Source organism: Leptidea sinapis, chromosome 36, assembly GCF_905404315.1.
Source record: "Leptidea sinapis chromosome 36, ilLepSina1.1, whole genome shotgun sequence".
NCBI lineage: Eukaryota > Metazoa > Arthropoda > Insecta > Lepidoptera > Pieridae > Leptidea > Leptidea sinapis.
Genome location: NC_066300.1, coordinates 1,180,303 through 1,195,601, shown reverse-complemented (window position 1 = coordinate 1,195,601; position 15,299 = coordinate 1,180,303). Strand labels below are relative to the sequence as shown.

The 15,299-nt window shown below is 33.2% G+C and overlaps 1 protein-coding gene across 9 annotated transcripts in view; it reads right to left on the bottom strand.

Annotated features, from left to right (window-relative positions):
- Positions 1–15,299, bottom strand: part of LOC126975491 (serine-rich adhesin for platelets-like) — a 130,725-nt gene that overhangs the window by 26,429 nt on the left and 88,997 nt on the right. For all 9 annotated transcript variants that reach the window (XM_050823411.1, XM_050823410.1, XM_050823408.1 and 6 more), the window contains 2 exons: positions 3,270–3,434; positions 1,258–1,494 (listed from right to left, as the gene is read on the bottom strand). In XM_050823411.1, the coding sequence (XP_050679368.1) occupies positions 1,258–1,494; positions 3,270–3,434 (402 nt within the window). The remainder of the gene's footprint in view (positions 1–1,257; positions 1,495–3,269; positions 3,435–15,299) is intronic.

Here is a 15,299-nt window from a genome sequence, read left to right as displayed (position 1 = left end):
CTGCAATTTAAGTATACAAATTTAATTTATACAAAAATTCATGGACGATGCGGGACTTAAGCCCACGCCTCTAGGGTTCCGTCTGAGTGCTCTTATCAACTGAGCCAGCCGACCGAGTTTCAAACCAAATTTTGGTATGTGTTGTTCAATTCTCAGGTTCAAGTGTCCAAGTCGTCCATGAATTTTGCTACAAATTAATTATGTATAATCAATGTTGTAATGTGTAAATATGTTACAGCAACCTTTTCTGAATGGAATGCATCAAAGGATGATGAATAGAAATCAATGTTTCCGTGTTGGACGGCTTTATTTTATACCTAATACCGATATTCATCTGGCCTTAACAGTAACAATATGTTGTGACGTTAAACGCAATCCCAGTAACATAAAGCGAAGTGACTCTGAAGACGATCGGACTGGTAATTGATGACCACAGGACCTTCAGGGATGCCGACTATAGGCCGGTAAAAGTCGTATATTATCTCAAAACTAATTAATCAAAGGCGCAATAACAATTACTTTATTTCTCAAATATTACAATAAATAGTAACAAGTTTAAAATATGTTTCTAAATTATATTATTTACATACAGGCAGCAACGACAGCTAAACTATATAGTACGAACTGTGTTTCAGCTGTCAGTGACTTCTCGATACCAGACATAATTATATAGTCAAATGATGTGTATATATGTTTCTGTACAAGAGAGTGTCTTGAATATGACCGACATTTCCAAACCCACTTTGTGCAAGGCAATATTTGAATTTGAATTTGTAGTTTTTCTTTTGCAATGTGTTGTGTTGCGGTTGGCTTCTTGTGACCAAATTACTTGCGCCGCTTTTAAATCAAATCAAATATTTCATTTTGGTGTAGATGAATGACACATTTATAAATGTCAAAAGTTGTTTTTTCTTTTCAACACAACAGTTTCGTCGTTTTATCAAATTATTTTAATTACTATATGCAAAGTGATGCAAAAAAATATTCAATCATCAAATACTCAATGCCTTAGACGAGTAGGTAAAAAAAGTAAATTAGTAAATAAAAACACATGAGCTATAGAGACAATGTAAAGGAATTGTGTGAGCATTTTAGCAATAAAAATATATATAAAACTGTATCTTACTTTCTTGAGTCAATCCTTCAATATAAAATATCCTTCAAGTTCTTTTTTTATTAAATTATGTTCTACTGCTTCGAAGCATAATTACATTAGATTGAAAGCTATAAGACTTAAAATATCATACAAATATATACCGTTATATAATTCGCGTTAATGTACTCCGTTGTTGGGTCGTTCCCTATCCTGCGCAGAGGCACTCTGGTCTCCGGGAGCGGCAGCACGTTGGAATACCGGTTCTTGTCCTCGCAGCCCGGAGGCACCTCCTCGGGCCGCACAGACACCGAGGGAATCTCGGCGAATTCGGCGGTGATGGAATCCACGTCCATCGCGAAGTTTGCCAGCGCCGCGTAGCTCATCGGATGTGACGTCACCTGCAACCATTTTTGATTTATTTTCAAGTCTACTCGACTACAAGAAAAGCGGCCAAGTGTGAGTCAGACCTGCAATCAACTCCGTATCACCGTACAGAATACTTTTATAAAAGATATATTTTTTCATACGGAATCCGAAAACCTCGAACTTACAACCCATAGACTAATAATGGACGAACGCTATAAGATACCATGAGAACATGAAGAAAAAGAAAGAAAGAAAGAAAAATGTTTGCTTGAAACGTTATATATAGTACACGTAAATACAAAAGAGTTTAAATTTTTATATTAAAAGAAAGAGACTTCTTATTTACAGGCTGTCCCAAAGTTATGGGACATGAAGAGAAAGTACCTTAAATATCGAAGATAGGCTATTTTACTGAAATAAGACTTTATGTTATTTTAAGTTAGTACTTCTGCATTCAAAGATATTCTAAAAATTACCTGCCTCGTCTGGGAATCGAACCGACTGAAATGTAAAAAAAAACACCCCTACTTTTATGATGCCACTCGAAAGAATGGCCAAATTGGTGGTACAATACCAATTTGTATTAATTTGACTTGCAATAAAAATAAATGAGTTTGAATTTGAGACAAACAATAAACAAAAAAAAACGGAATATTATTTCTATACGCATATTTTTCAATAAACATTGAATATTTTTCTCTTTAGTTGTGTGTCAACTGTCACTATTCGAATCGGGTTCACATACGTAGCCTGAACTGAATAAATGTTTTACATTGCTGCTTATTGATGAAGACTATTTAAACATCTAGAGTAAATGCATCAATGTATAGATATACTAGTCGAAGCTTAATATGTAATTTGTGGCATGTTCCATATTTTGGCTTTGTTTTTATACGAAGTTATTTATCTATATTTATAGAACATCAATGTCTGTACGTAACAATGTGGTCCCATTTCAGCATATTTGCTGGTTTGAAAACTAGCCCTGGTCTTCCGTTGAGCCATTCGGTGACGTGGCGATAATAATATTATCGATGTATATAAAAATGAATTGCTGTTCGTTAGTCTCGCTAAAACTCGAGAACGGCTGGACCGATTTGGTCTAGAATTATTTGTGGAAGTCCAGAGAACGTTTAAAGGTGAATAAATAGGAAAATGCTTGGAATTAAATAAAAATTTGTTTTCCCCTTAATATGTCCCCCGTCGTTCAGAAATCAAACATATTTTCTATGAGAGAATTTATTGACGGACGGTTTGGCAGTTCTGCTGTGAAACAATTTCATTATGTCGTAAAAATACATTATTTTATTTATAATATACAGAACAACGTCTGTCGGGTAAACTAGTATAAAATAAAAACTTATATTGCTTATTATAGTTTGTAAACTAATAGAGTAATAATATGTAATTAGGAACACAAATCATATGTAAATACGCAGTAGCCAATAGACGTTATTTACGATATATTCTAATCGTTACCTACCTGACGAATGAGCATTCAGCACATCGCACCCGCTCACCTCACTTGGTTGACTCGATTAATTGCATAGCGAATATATATAAGAGTATACCACCTATGTATTGACTCATCATGATATCTCTGGAACCATAAGGTGTAGAGACTTAAAATTTGGTAGGAATATTCCATTCGCCGAGAAGAGGTCAGCTAAGTACGGATTTTATAGAAAGCCACTCACATCGCTCATGCTAAGTAGCCGTTATCACCACGGAACAACGTCGGTCAGTAAGTATTATATTTATCTTCAGAGCTTAATGTCGATACTTAAAAGCATGTGATGAAGTGTACCTCGTCATCGTAGGCCGGGTTCCCGTAGCTCCGCTTGCTGGCTCGTATCCTCAGGTTCCCTTTCCGCTGTCCCACGCTAACGCTGTCCAGACTGTACGCGTCCAGGGATACGGGCGTACAGCGCTGAGCGTACACGCCCCTACGACCGCGCCGGCGTACTACCACCTGCAAATACCATGCCACCGTAGCATAATAAACGCGTTCAAAATTTGAATTACAAAAAATAAAGTTGTAAATTCCGACAATACATCGAACAGTTGTTCTAAATCAAATTTAAAGGGGAACTTCACGTTTTAACTTACAAATCACCTCAGGACTTTAAATTTAAATTTTAAATGTCTGCATAAGTGTAAACCTTTTAAAACACAGTTGCAAACGACAAACATACATTAGTACGTTTTAATGTATATAAAGTACACAAAGTATAGTTGGCAAATCCTTAGAACTTGCGTCCTTTGGTGTTCGATAAGAAACAGCTACTCACAGCATAATATACAAACATTACTTTTAATGTAGGGACAGGATGTTTGTAACGAATAAATAGTTCTGAGAAACTGTAGAGCTATCGATACACGGTCAGCTCATAATATGTTCAATGAAACCTTTCAGCCTTAAGGGCGCACCCTACGTCAAATTGCTTAGCAAGATATTGAACTGTATTAAAAATTATAATTAATCACGTTGAAACAAATATATGTATGTTTAAATTCCGAATATGATCTAGCGATTAAGTGATGTTTGGCGCGAAAATAATTCGTAGTAATGGTGAATGCGTGCAGGTTTGTACGTGGAATGAAGTGCAAAAGCAAAACAAACGATCGTACGGGTCACCTGGTGTTAAGTGATCACCGCCGCCCACATTTTCTTGCAACATCAGAGGAATCACAGGGGCGTTGACGGCTTTTAAGGAAGGTGTACGCACTTTTTTTGAAGGTAGCTATCTCGTATCGTCCCGGAAACACCGCACAAGGAAGTTCATTCCATACCTTTGTAGTATGTACGACCGCTTAACATCCAGATAGTGGGGATGATATCCTAGCTTGTGGCGTGTCGTGCGAAGTTGCAGTTTGGCGGCAGGAATCAGGTGAAACAGCTCTTTGGAACACTGCCGTGATAAATGCGGTAGAACTTAGAAGACATACAATGCAGCGACGTCTTTACGCAACGCCAAGTGATCAAGCCGTTCACAGAGCACTGGGTCCTCGTCAATTCGAGCTGTTTCTTATTTTGAGTTATTTCTCAGTTTGAGTTGAGATATTGCGGCCCCTTAAGTAGTTCACATTAAAACAGTAATATATTTTAATGAAATAAGAGTTTGCTCTTAACATTTGTAAATATTTGTATACTGTTGAGAGTAAGGAATACGTGTTAGATACCGCAACTGGATATCACAAACGCAACTTTTTCTGCAAACACTATTGCCTTGGTTGGAAGAGCGTTGTAGCTAGTGAAGTTACAGGGCTGCTAAGACTGAAGTGATAATAGCGGCTAACACTTCATATATATATATATATATCATAAACAGACGCTCGTACGTGATTACGGCGTTTTAACGAATCTTTCTTAATAATAAAAGAAGTTTAAAAAAAAAACTAATAAAGACTCTTTGGTTGAAAAGATAACGGTTGAAATTTAAGAGGAACATCAATTCCTACCTTATCGACGATAAATGGTAAAATTATATAAATTAACAAAAATCTTATTTTGCAAATTGAAAAATTTAATAACTTTATCAAATTAATGTATTGTGATCGGTCCTCGATAAATCTACGAAGTTTGAACGAAATCTGGCCGTTTCAAGTGGGTCAAAATCGCGCCTTAATGAGTCGGTTACAAACAAACATACATTCAGGTGAAGCACATAAAATGCGAGTAAAAATACTATATATCAATACTATACATAATACTATACTACTTTTAGTAGTATAGTATTCATTATAATTAGGATATTATTAGCAATAGAAGCAAAGAATACAAAGTTAAAGATAATAATTCAGGGAAACCCTCCAAATATTTGCTTTTTAGCACATATTTTATCTGAACTTTGCCCGTTCATATTGTACTCATAAATTATTGTAAAAGTAAAGAAAACGTTATGATAGAAACATCGCACATGTAATGGAGATTCTATATCAAAAACATTTTTTCACTTCTCATGCTCTGAAATTGCTTATTTGCGCACGATATAGGCTGCACAAAATCGATTTTTGTGCACAAGGGCATAAACGTATCGACTTACTCATAAATGTATTAAGGCAAAGAAAATGAGCCATACAGCCAAACACAATAAAAAGTTCAGAGATAGAACTTTTTATTTTATAATATTTACTTTAATTTATTTGCCTCATGTGTTTTTTAAGACATAAAAGATATTAGAATTTAAATTAAAACACGGTAGGTTATTTAATTAATTAAATATATATATATATATTTAAATTAATTCAATTCAAAACTAATGTAATAGAAGGCTGTATAGGTCTGGAGCCCAAGCCTAATATTAATGTCGTAAGATTAAAAAAAAAGCGGCGGGAAACAGGCCTTGTTTTTTCGTGCGTTTATTAATTTCTTCAAATTTGCTAAAATTGTTAAAAATGTCCATGTTATACTACTGTTTTATTCCCTCGCAATCGAAATGAAATTCAGAGTTTATAACTCGTCGACAATACCATTTTATCCTCGACATTACTATCAGCCCTTGCCTTCGGCTCGGGCTGCTAAAAATGGTTCGTTTTGTGCACTCGTTGTAAAATCTACTATTTTCACAAATTTGTAAGGATTACTCAAAAACTCATATTTCCTGGATTTCTACTCACTTTTTTTCTTCAACGTTAAAGTTTTTTTAACTTGTCGTTTTCTGTGTTATGTGTTTTCGACGGTGATATCTGAGGTTACTATGAATTTTGAGTTAAATGCTGAAAAACAAATTTTTATGACAATAAGGGACGAGACGAGCAGGACGTTCCGCTAATGGTAATTGATACGCCCTGCCCCTTACACTACAGTGCCATTCAGGATTTTTGAAAAACCCAATAACTGAACGGCGCTACAATGCGCTCGTCACCTTGAGACATAAGATGCTAAATCTCATTTGCCCATTAATTTCACTAGCTACGGCGCCCTTCAGATCGAAACACAATGTAATGCAATGTGTAAACATTACACATTACTGCTTCACGGCAGAAATGGGTGTCGTTACGGTACCCATAATCTAGCCGGCATCCTGTGCAAAGGAGCCTCCCACTGTGCACACCACAATAATATATTCAACATAATTTAAAAATATAGGGTTGTCAATTGCATATCATTATCAACTTACATATTTTTCATGCAAGTGTTTAGCAGTTAAGGTGACGAAAATGTAAAATGGCACTTGAGCATAAGTAATTTATTAAGGTGACGATATTTCAAGGGCTGTACTTGAGACCTTATTATAGAGGTACACATTTCCACTGTCTCACGTTACATTTAACTCACTTAATTTGACTTTTAGACATTCAAATAAAATACTATGTTTTTGTGCCAGGGAACTTTAGTGGACTGAATTAAATTAAGATCACTCAGGTGAACAGAAAAGGCATCGTAGGAATAAAAGCCACTATAATATTATCCCATACTTACAACAGCTCTCGTTATAACGATATTCTGATACTAATCTTCAAGATTTTAAATACCGAATTAAGTGTATTCTACAATTGAACATCTTGTCTCATATATCGTATTCACTGTGACTATATTGTGAATTTAGACTTGGTACCCATAGAACAATATGAAATAGATTTGAAAACTTATTAAATCGCCTTACTATCAGCACTGTTAATTGTTAGGCCATATTGACTCATGGTCAAAAAGTTTGTTTTCTAGAACTTTAGAAATCATGCAATTCTGGTTAAATCTGCGATTGGAAGAGAGGAGACGTATAACCGATCTCATTTACTTAATGAATATAGCGAGGGGTTTGGTCGACTGTCCTTGTCATTGGTCTTCATGTTCCGTTTGCCTCACTCCGGAGACCATGATGCCTGCATGTTCCCGGAGCTAGAGCTAATAAGAGAAAATAGTATCTACTGCGGGCTGTTCCGTCTTTCAACGACTTGTTTATTAAGTTGTTATTTAAGTTGTATTAGACCTTGTCATCACCATCACCCCAATTAGGCAGGTGAGACAGCTTCTTACCGAAAACTTTTTCAATCAGGTTTAATTGTAAGATTTTGGTCTTTTGATATTGTTTCCTTTATCGTCTTATACAATTTTCGTTTTTGTTGTCCACTTAACTCTTATATCATAAATTATATCCATTTCTATCTGTGGACAATTTTAATTGTCCTTCTGTAATTATGTATGTAACTTTAACCTAGCTAAAAGTTTTCCAAAAATGTAAATTAAAATATATATCGTGTCGTGTCGCAACGGACCCCCGTGTCAATAGTTCGTCAAGAGCGCTGCATTTGTTTATAATTGGTATTGTAAAAACATCCTCTAGACGGCGACACCTACAGATTTACGAGAGCGAGGTACGGCTACAAGAAAGATTAAAATATACAGAATTATTTGTTTACCGTTGAAAATTTAATTCAATACACGTTAAATATATTTCAATTGAAACCTACTGAGTAATAATTAAATATTCACTAATACATACTTTCAATATGTAGTAAATCTCATGATGCTACTTTGTACAGAATAGGAAATCATGCATACATCGAGGCAGTAATCTCTAGTATTTTATACTAATTTAGGTAACTACTATTTATACTATATGAACTAGGGGAGGTTTTATAATTAAATGAGCAGAGACAGAGAAGATAAAAGATAATCAATTATATACAAAAACTCGCTATACACTATAGAGTGTAGCGTGGGAGTGGTTCGAAAAAATAAATTATTTTTTTACATAGACCTGTAAATTATTTTAACTAGTATAGAATAGTGTAATCTTCATACAAAATATCAGACTGAACAAATCGCAAACATTCAGATTTTGAGACAGTAAAGATCAAACCAAAATTTATTTTTTCAAAAAGAGGTTGAAAATATTTTTACCACAATATCTGGAAATATATTAAGCATTTTACTACTGCTTTTTAATTATTTCTTTTTTAATAACTGCTACATCGTTAATTAATACGTTTATATTTTATGAACAAATGTCAGTTACACGTCTAAAATTTATTTTATCTAGCGTTACCTATGACGGGGATATAGGTTTCTGCTTACGAGCGTGATTACCAATAATAATGCGTAGAAGAAGGTTTTCGTCATCTAAATAATATGCATCGCCTTAAATGTCCTTATGACTTGGTAGCTATTATATAAAAATACCCACCATTTCATCTACTCCAATAACATAAAATCAAATTTAAGGGAACACACTTATTTATTTAGTATACATGACACGGGAGAAGTGAACTTCATCAAGACGAGGTTCACATTAGTAAAACTTTTCTTTATTCTATATTCCTCACGTAATATAAACCTTTGAATACATAAATAATTTGTATATAATACTCCAGTAATGATGTCTTCCTGATCGCGTATTCAATTCGAGCAGACTTTGTCCGAACAAGCGTTATATAGCCCAACGTGACAGCACAGTCTCATTCCAAACAAAAAAAAAGAAAGAGCACTTAAAGAGTTTTTTTACAAAAAAAAATAAAATGGGTATAGTGTACATGGTAATAAATATAACATACGTACAATACTTATTGTTTATCCAGTTACCGGTTTAAAGTTAGTCAACTTTCTTGCAGCCATACATTACATCCCCGCCGTCTATTGCCTATCGGGTACACACTACACAACTACCTCAGAATGAAGTCCAGACTCCACATTAGTGACCTACACGGGCCTGCGCACACGCACTCAAATATTATTATTATACGATTCCACTTTTAAAAACAATACAAAAATATTAAACAGGTCCTAACACACTAGTTAATAATAATTAAAAAATATTAATATTACAAATAAAACGAATATTGTCTGAATTTGAATAAAAATAATAATATTTGAGTCGCGTAGTGTTTATCTGAAGTGCTTGTAAGCTGTTTGTAAATCAAGGAGCTATCGGTAAGTTCCCGCCAATATTATTGAGATAAAAGTGATTTTTATTTTTAGTAATAAGTTACTATTTAATTAGTCATTCTAGAATGAAATCACTGTATGCTTGTTATATAAAATGTGAGATTCAAATTCAAATTCAAATATTTTTATTCAAAATAGGATATGACATTACTTATTGAAAGTCAAAAAAACTACCACCCATTCCAAAATGAATGCCGGACTGAGAAGAACGGGCGCAACAAACTCAGCGGGCTTTTCTTTTTCATCAAAAAATATGTTTACAAAGTAACACTGTAGCCTGATTTAGTCGCTCCATTTCCAATCTGTGGTCTCCAGTCAAGAAAAGGGGGGTCATTCTTGAGGCTCTATTTCATTAAGATTTGAACATTGTTGGGATTTCATGAGCAAACAGTACATAAATAATTATTGTGTTCAGTAATTTGTTTTTATTTACACACTTTTAAATAAACTTTCTAGCCCCAAATTAATATTATAATTGGCATATTAGGTATAGCACTCACTATATATAATGATATAACATACTTCTTCATATAATTTAATTTAATTGTAACTGATCAATGTATAAAAGTTTTTTTTAAATTTTTGTTTGTTTGGCTGTGTAGTTGTGCCGGCCAATCTCAATAAACATATTTGTGTAGTGTTAATTTTTTATCGATTCATAAATAAAACAGATATTTAAGTAGTTTTTTATACGCACACATACGAAATTTCGGGAAAATGTCGTTATATTTACGTATATAATTGGTAAGCTGCCTAGATATATAATTGAGCATGTAAATCGATATTATAATGTGTTTGGAACTACACAAAAAAAATTGAATTAGTTTCAAACAGTAATGGAGCAATGCATATTTTTAAAGAAGTAGGTATAACGACATAATTTGGATTTGAGCTGAGAGATAAGGATTTTAATTGTTTTATAGAGATGACATAAAAAAAGTATTTTATATATCGGTGGACCAGCAGCTATTCTATACAATCAATACGAATTGTATCCATTACCTAGATTAAGTATGAAATTCAAAATAAAATGAACAATATTATTTCTATATAATAATATGCAATATGCTTTTTCTACGCATTTTGAGAATACCTAATTTATAATAGTATAGAAAGTTCGGCACAATAAAATAGTAAAATAATAACTTTATGCGTCTTGTTATTTTTTTTAAATAGAATGAGAAGCCAAACAGCATATTGATCACCTGATAGTAAGTGATCACCACCTGAGGAGTTGATGGTGCACATGTATCGTTCTGAAAACGCAGCGTAAAAAATTTATTCCATAGTTTGTGTACGTATAAAAAATTATACAATATTAACCTTATATTTAACGTATGCTTACATTACGTTAAATAAAGTGCTTTATAGGGTTCCATTCCTCAAAAAGAAAAAACCGAACCCTTATTTTTTTACGCCAACTTTGTAGTTCATCCGTCCGGCCGTCATTTCACAGATGACGTATTTCTGTTGCCGCTATAAATTAAATAAAATAAATATGTAATGGGAATACATTAATGGTGATTTTCATCTCGTTTCCTTTTATTAAAAAGGAGGACAAACGAGCGTTGCCGGCCTTTAAGGAAGGTGTACGCGCTTTTTTGGGAGGTCGTATATCGTACCGTCCCGGTTTTTGCTCGATAATAGTACGGAACCCATCGTGCGCGAGTCCGACTCGCAATTTTTTTTTAAAAACAACAGTGTCATCTAAGTTAGTTTATTTGAAATTATTTTTGAAATGAATAAAGTTTCTAGAAAAACGCCGAATGATTCAGCTAGAAATCATGATACCTTAATATACTACCAGTGGGAGGCTCATTTACACAGGATCCCGGCTTGATGATGGGTACCACCACCATAATGGTAGTTTGGAAATTGTTGATATAACGTTACGTATAATAAAATCGAACATAATAAAAACTATACATTATATATTTTTTTTCAAAGTAAAGTTACTTGCATCCATAAAAAGTACTTTATAGAATTTTTGTCTACATTTTGCATGAAAAGTAGTTAATTATTTTATTGGTCAGAACAACGTGTAGACTCAATGACGTTCTATATGTATAGAATGTCATTGTATAGACGTACATAATATGATCGCGTTAGATACTGGCATAGTATTATTAAAATAACAGTTATATATAACTATTATATACACTGTTAATCTTTCAGCTATTGCGGAAGGTTATTTGAGTCTAATTAATAGGGTTCCTTTCCTTGGGGTACGAAACCCTAAAGACAATTAAGCGTATTTGCTTGTACACAGTCTCGTGTCAGCATTTGGCGAGTCACATCTCCTGAGGATGCCTCGTGTAGAGACGAAACACGTGTCGAGTTAATTGAAGACAAATCTTAGCGGAATTCACTTTTTTTTAATGAAAATAAGTGTAGAGACGAGAAGGACGTTTAGCTGATGGTAATTGATACGCCCTGTCCATTACAATGCAGTTCTTGTTCTTGCAGGGTTCTTGAAAAACCCAAAATTCTGAGCGGCACTACAATTGGATGTAGTTCTTGAAAAACGTTTCAAGCCACAAACATAACATTTTAAGGAATTCAGATTAAAGTTAAATAAATATTAGTGTATCACATGACCAGTTTTGTGTTCTGAATTAAATTTCGACATTATTGTGGTTTGGAACGTTTTTCGCGAATGAAGTCCAATTACGCTCGTCACCTTGAGACATAAGATGTTAAGTCTCATTTGCCCAGAAATTTCACTAGCTGCGGTGCCCTTCAGACCGAAACGCAATAATGTTTACACATTACTGCTTCAAGGCAGAAATACGCGCCGTTGGTACCCATAATCTAGCCGGCATCCAGCGCAAAGGAGCCTCCCACTGGTAAACTTAAGTTACTCTTAAGAAACCTCACAACAATTTGATGAATACTGAAACTGCTGATATATTATAAATGAGAGTAAAAGGGCATCCTGTGTGTTTTATTCTCACAAGCTCACCTGTTCTGACTACAGATAACAAGTATCAAATGTCTGTGTTAGGTTGCAAGCTGTGGAATTTTTATCACCAGTAATGGCTCAGAGTACGTTCTCGGGAACACATTATCAATGTTTATGCTTTCAGTTGCATAACTATATTTCTTAATAAGATTTAAGCTTGTAAGTTACTTACTTAATTTTGTAACTTACAAAACGTACTGTTGAACAGGCAAATAATCCATCTGATATAAGGCATCATTATCGCCCCAAATTACCACTGCCGTAATAATTAATATATTATAAAACGACGTTAAAAATAACCATGTAATTAACGTAATATTCATTTCATTCATCATTTCATGCAACAGCTAAATATTTATTATTTTATTTCAGGTCTCATAATATCTAGCTATTATGCGAAATAAATGATTCAAGCATACCAAGTTGGCTAATAAGTGACCAAAGCACCAAAGGGAGCACTTATCCAAAGGCGCGTCTTTGAATCCCAATCGTCCATAAATTTTGGTATGTAAATTTAATTTGTATAATAAATATAGGTATCGTGTCTTGTTATATCAAAGAATATATTTATAATAGTGGTCGAATGCCTAAGTATTTTTTCCCTACTGATATTTATTCTTTTTTTTAGGCACTTTCTAGATAGCATAATTAATACAATATTTATTAAGGACTAGCTGACCCGGCAGACTTCGTATTGCCTCAATCGAAAAATAAAAATCCTAAACTTTTGTGTAAAATAAATTTAAAACAAACAAAAGGAATCTTTTTTTATTAAAACAAAAAAATACTCGGTATGAATGAAATTATATTATTATTTTCGATTTTTCTTGAAATACTGGCTATTTATAAGGTTTCAATTTGATATTGACAGACACACACACAGTTATGATCTAATTAGTTTTTCATCATTATCATTTAATTAGGTATTATCAAAATCAAAATCTTTGTTTTTATTTAATTTCGATCATTTTCATATTTATTCACCTTTTAAACCTTCTCTGGACTTCCACAAATAATTCAAGACCAAAATTAGCCAATTCGATCCAGCCGTTCTCGACTTTTAGACTAACGAACAGCAATTCATTTTTATATATATAGATTACTAAGTATGTATAAACAAGGACACCGAAGAAATATTAACTTTTATCGAAATTCGAAGTAAAACATTGTTGCAATTTTCGTATAGGTATTTTGTAATTTTGTTAATCAATTATGTAATTTGTGTTCCATAAGAAAGCTTATATTTTTTATAACAAGAGCGTACAACAGTAATATTCTTTATTATTGAATGTTTCAGGACTCCGAAATATTATGATATACTTACAGGACTAAAATGTTAAGTAGTATTACATATAAGTAGTATAGGTACACTAATAATATCTTGATATAGAATATATTAGTATTAACAATATTAAAGTGTAGTGACCTTACAAGAGTAGTAAATCTCAAAAGGTTTTATCTATGACAATACGGGACGAGACGAGCAGGACGTTCAGGTGATGGTAATTGATACGCGGCACTACAATTGCGCTCGTCACCATGATACATAAGATGTCAAGTCTCATTCGCCCAATAATTTCTCTTGCTACGGTGCCCTTCAGACCGAAACACAGTAATATTTACACATTACTGCTTCGCAGCAGAAAAAGGCGCCGTTATGGCCCCATAATCAAGCCGACATCCTGTCGGTCTATTTCAATATCCTATCTCTAGTTGAATTTGATTATGAATACAGGTTTTGTGTTATCTATCAATAGATCTGGAATCTTCATTTCAATATGTAAATATATATGTGCAAAAGCAAAGAGTATAGAAAATGATTCATCATTACTACAAATACTGAATTGTCATGGCATATGGCCGGCCATGGTTTGAACCTTGAACAAAACGTTAGCCAAACAAGAGAAATGGATGAAAATAATATTTTGTTTTAATTATTTTTTATTTTTGATTGTGCCTCAACTAACATTACAAAATTTTGGCTTTAAGTTTAATTTCAATAATAAAAATATAGTGGCCTAGTATTGTAACTTTCTAATTTAAGTTTCTAAACGTGAGATGATTCCTTTTACTAAATGTTCATTTAAAAGAGTGGCAATGAGTTTCTTGCCACTTCTTCTCAATAAAGCTCACCCTTTTCCGAAGTTTCCAAAACTTTTATCATTAATAATTTAATATATATATATATAATATATATATATATATATATATATATATATATATATATTAAATTATTATATATATATATATATATATATATATATATATATATTTAATAATAGCTTTCGACGGTAATTTCATTGATCTTAATGAATAAAGTGATTTTGATTTGATTTGAAAACTAGTATTAAAACAATTTCAGATTACGGCAAGCTATAGAATCTGCAACGTTTTCCAAAGTAGTGAACGTAATTTATCGTGAGTCAATAGATATTATGCTCATTACTTTGGAAATGTTGTACGAACATACAACGAACAAGACCCTACGCGATCGACGCAACATAGAGCAAGAAACCACCATGAACATTGAAGACTACCTACTCTAATATGCGGTATTTTTACTTATTCTAACAAATTATGGAATTACTCTTAGATAATTTATACGTCTAGATGGAGCCTCTTGCTGTTTGACAACAGATGAAAACAGGCCAGGCTTATTACGTTAGTGAGCGTGACAAGCTACGTCTTACATTTGAGATTTGTATGTCCCTTTGTGTGTTAGTGTGCGTGCATTGCTCAAAATAGAGCTTAACTGTCAAACTTAGATTTTTTCGACGTTTTCACAGCTGTCACAGTCTATCTAGATGTATAAATAATCTAAGATAATAACAATATTATTGAAATAAAATAGATAGTATTTAGGATAGATAAAACGCGGTTATTAAAACACATTTTACAAAACGTACATTTTGCGTGCTTTCCAGCATGCATTGTAATGGCTGACTGTGTTACAATATTATTAAATTACGTAATTTCAGAGGTAATTT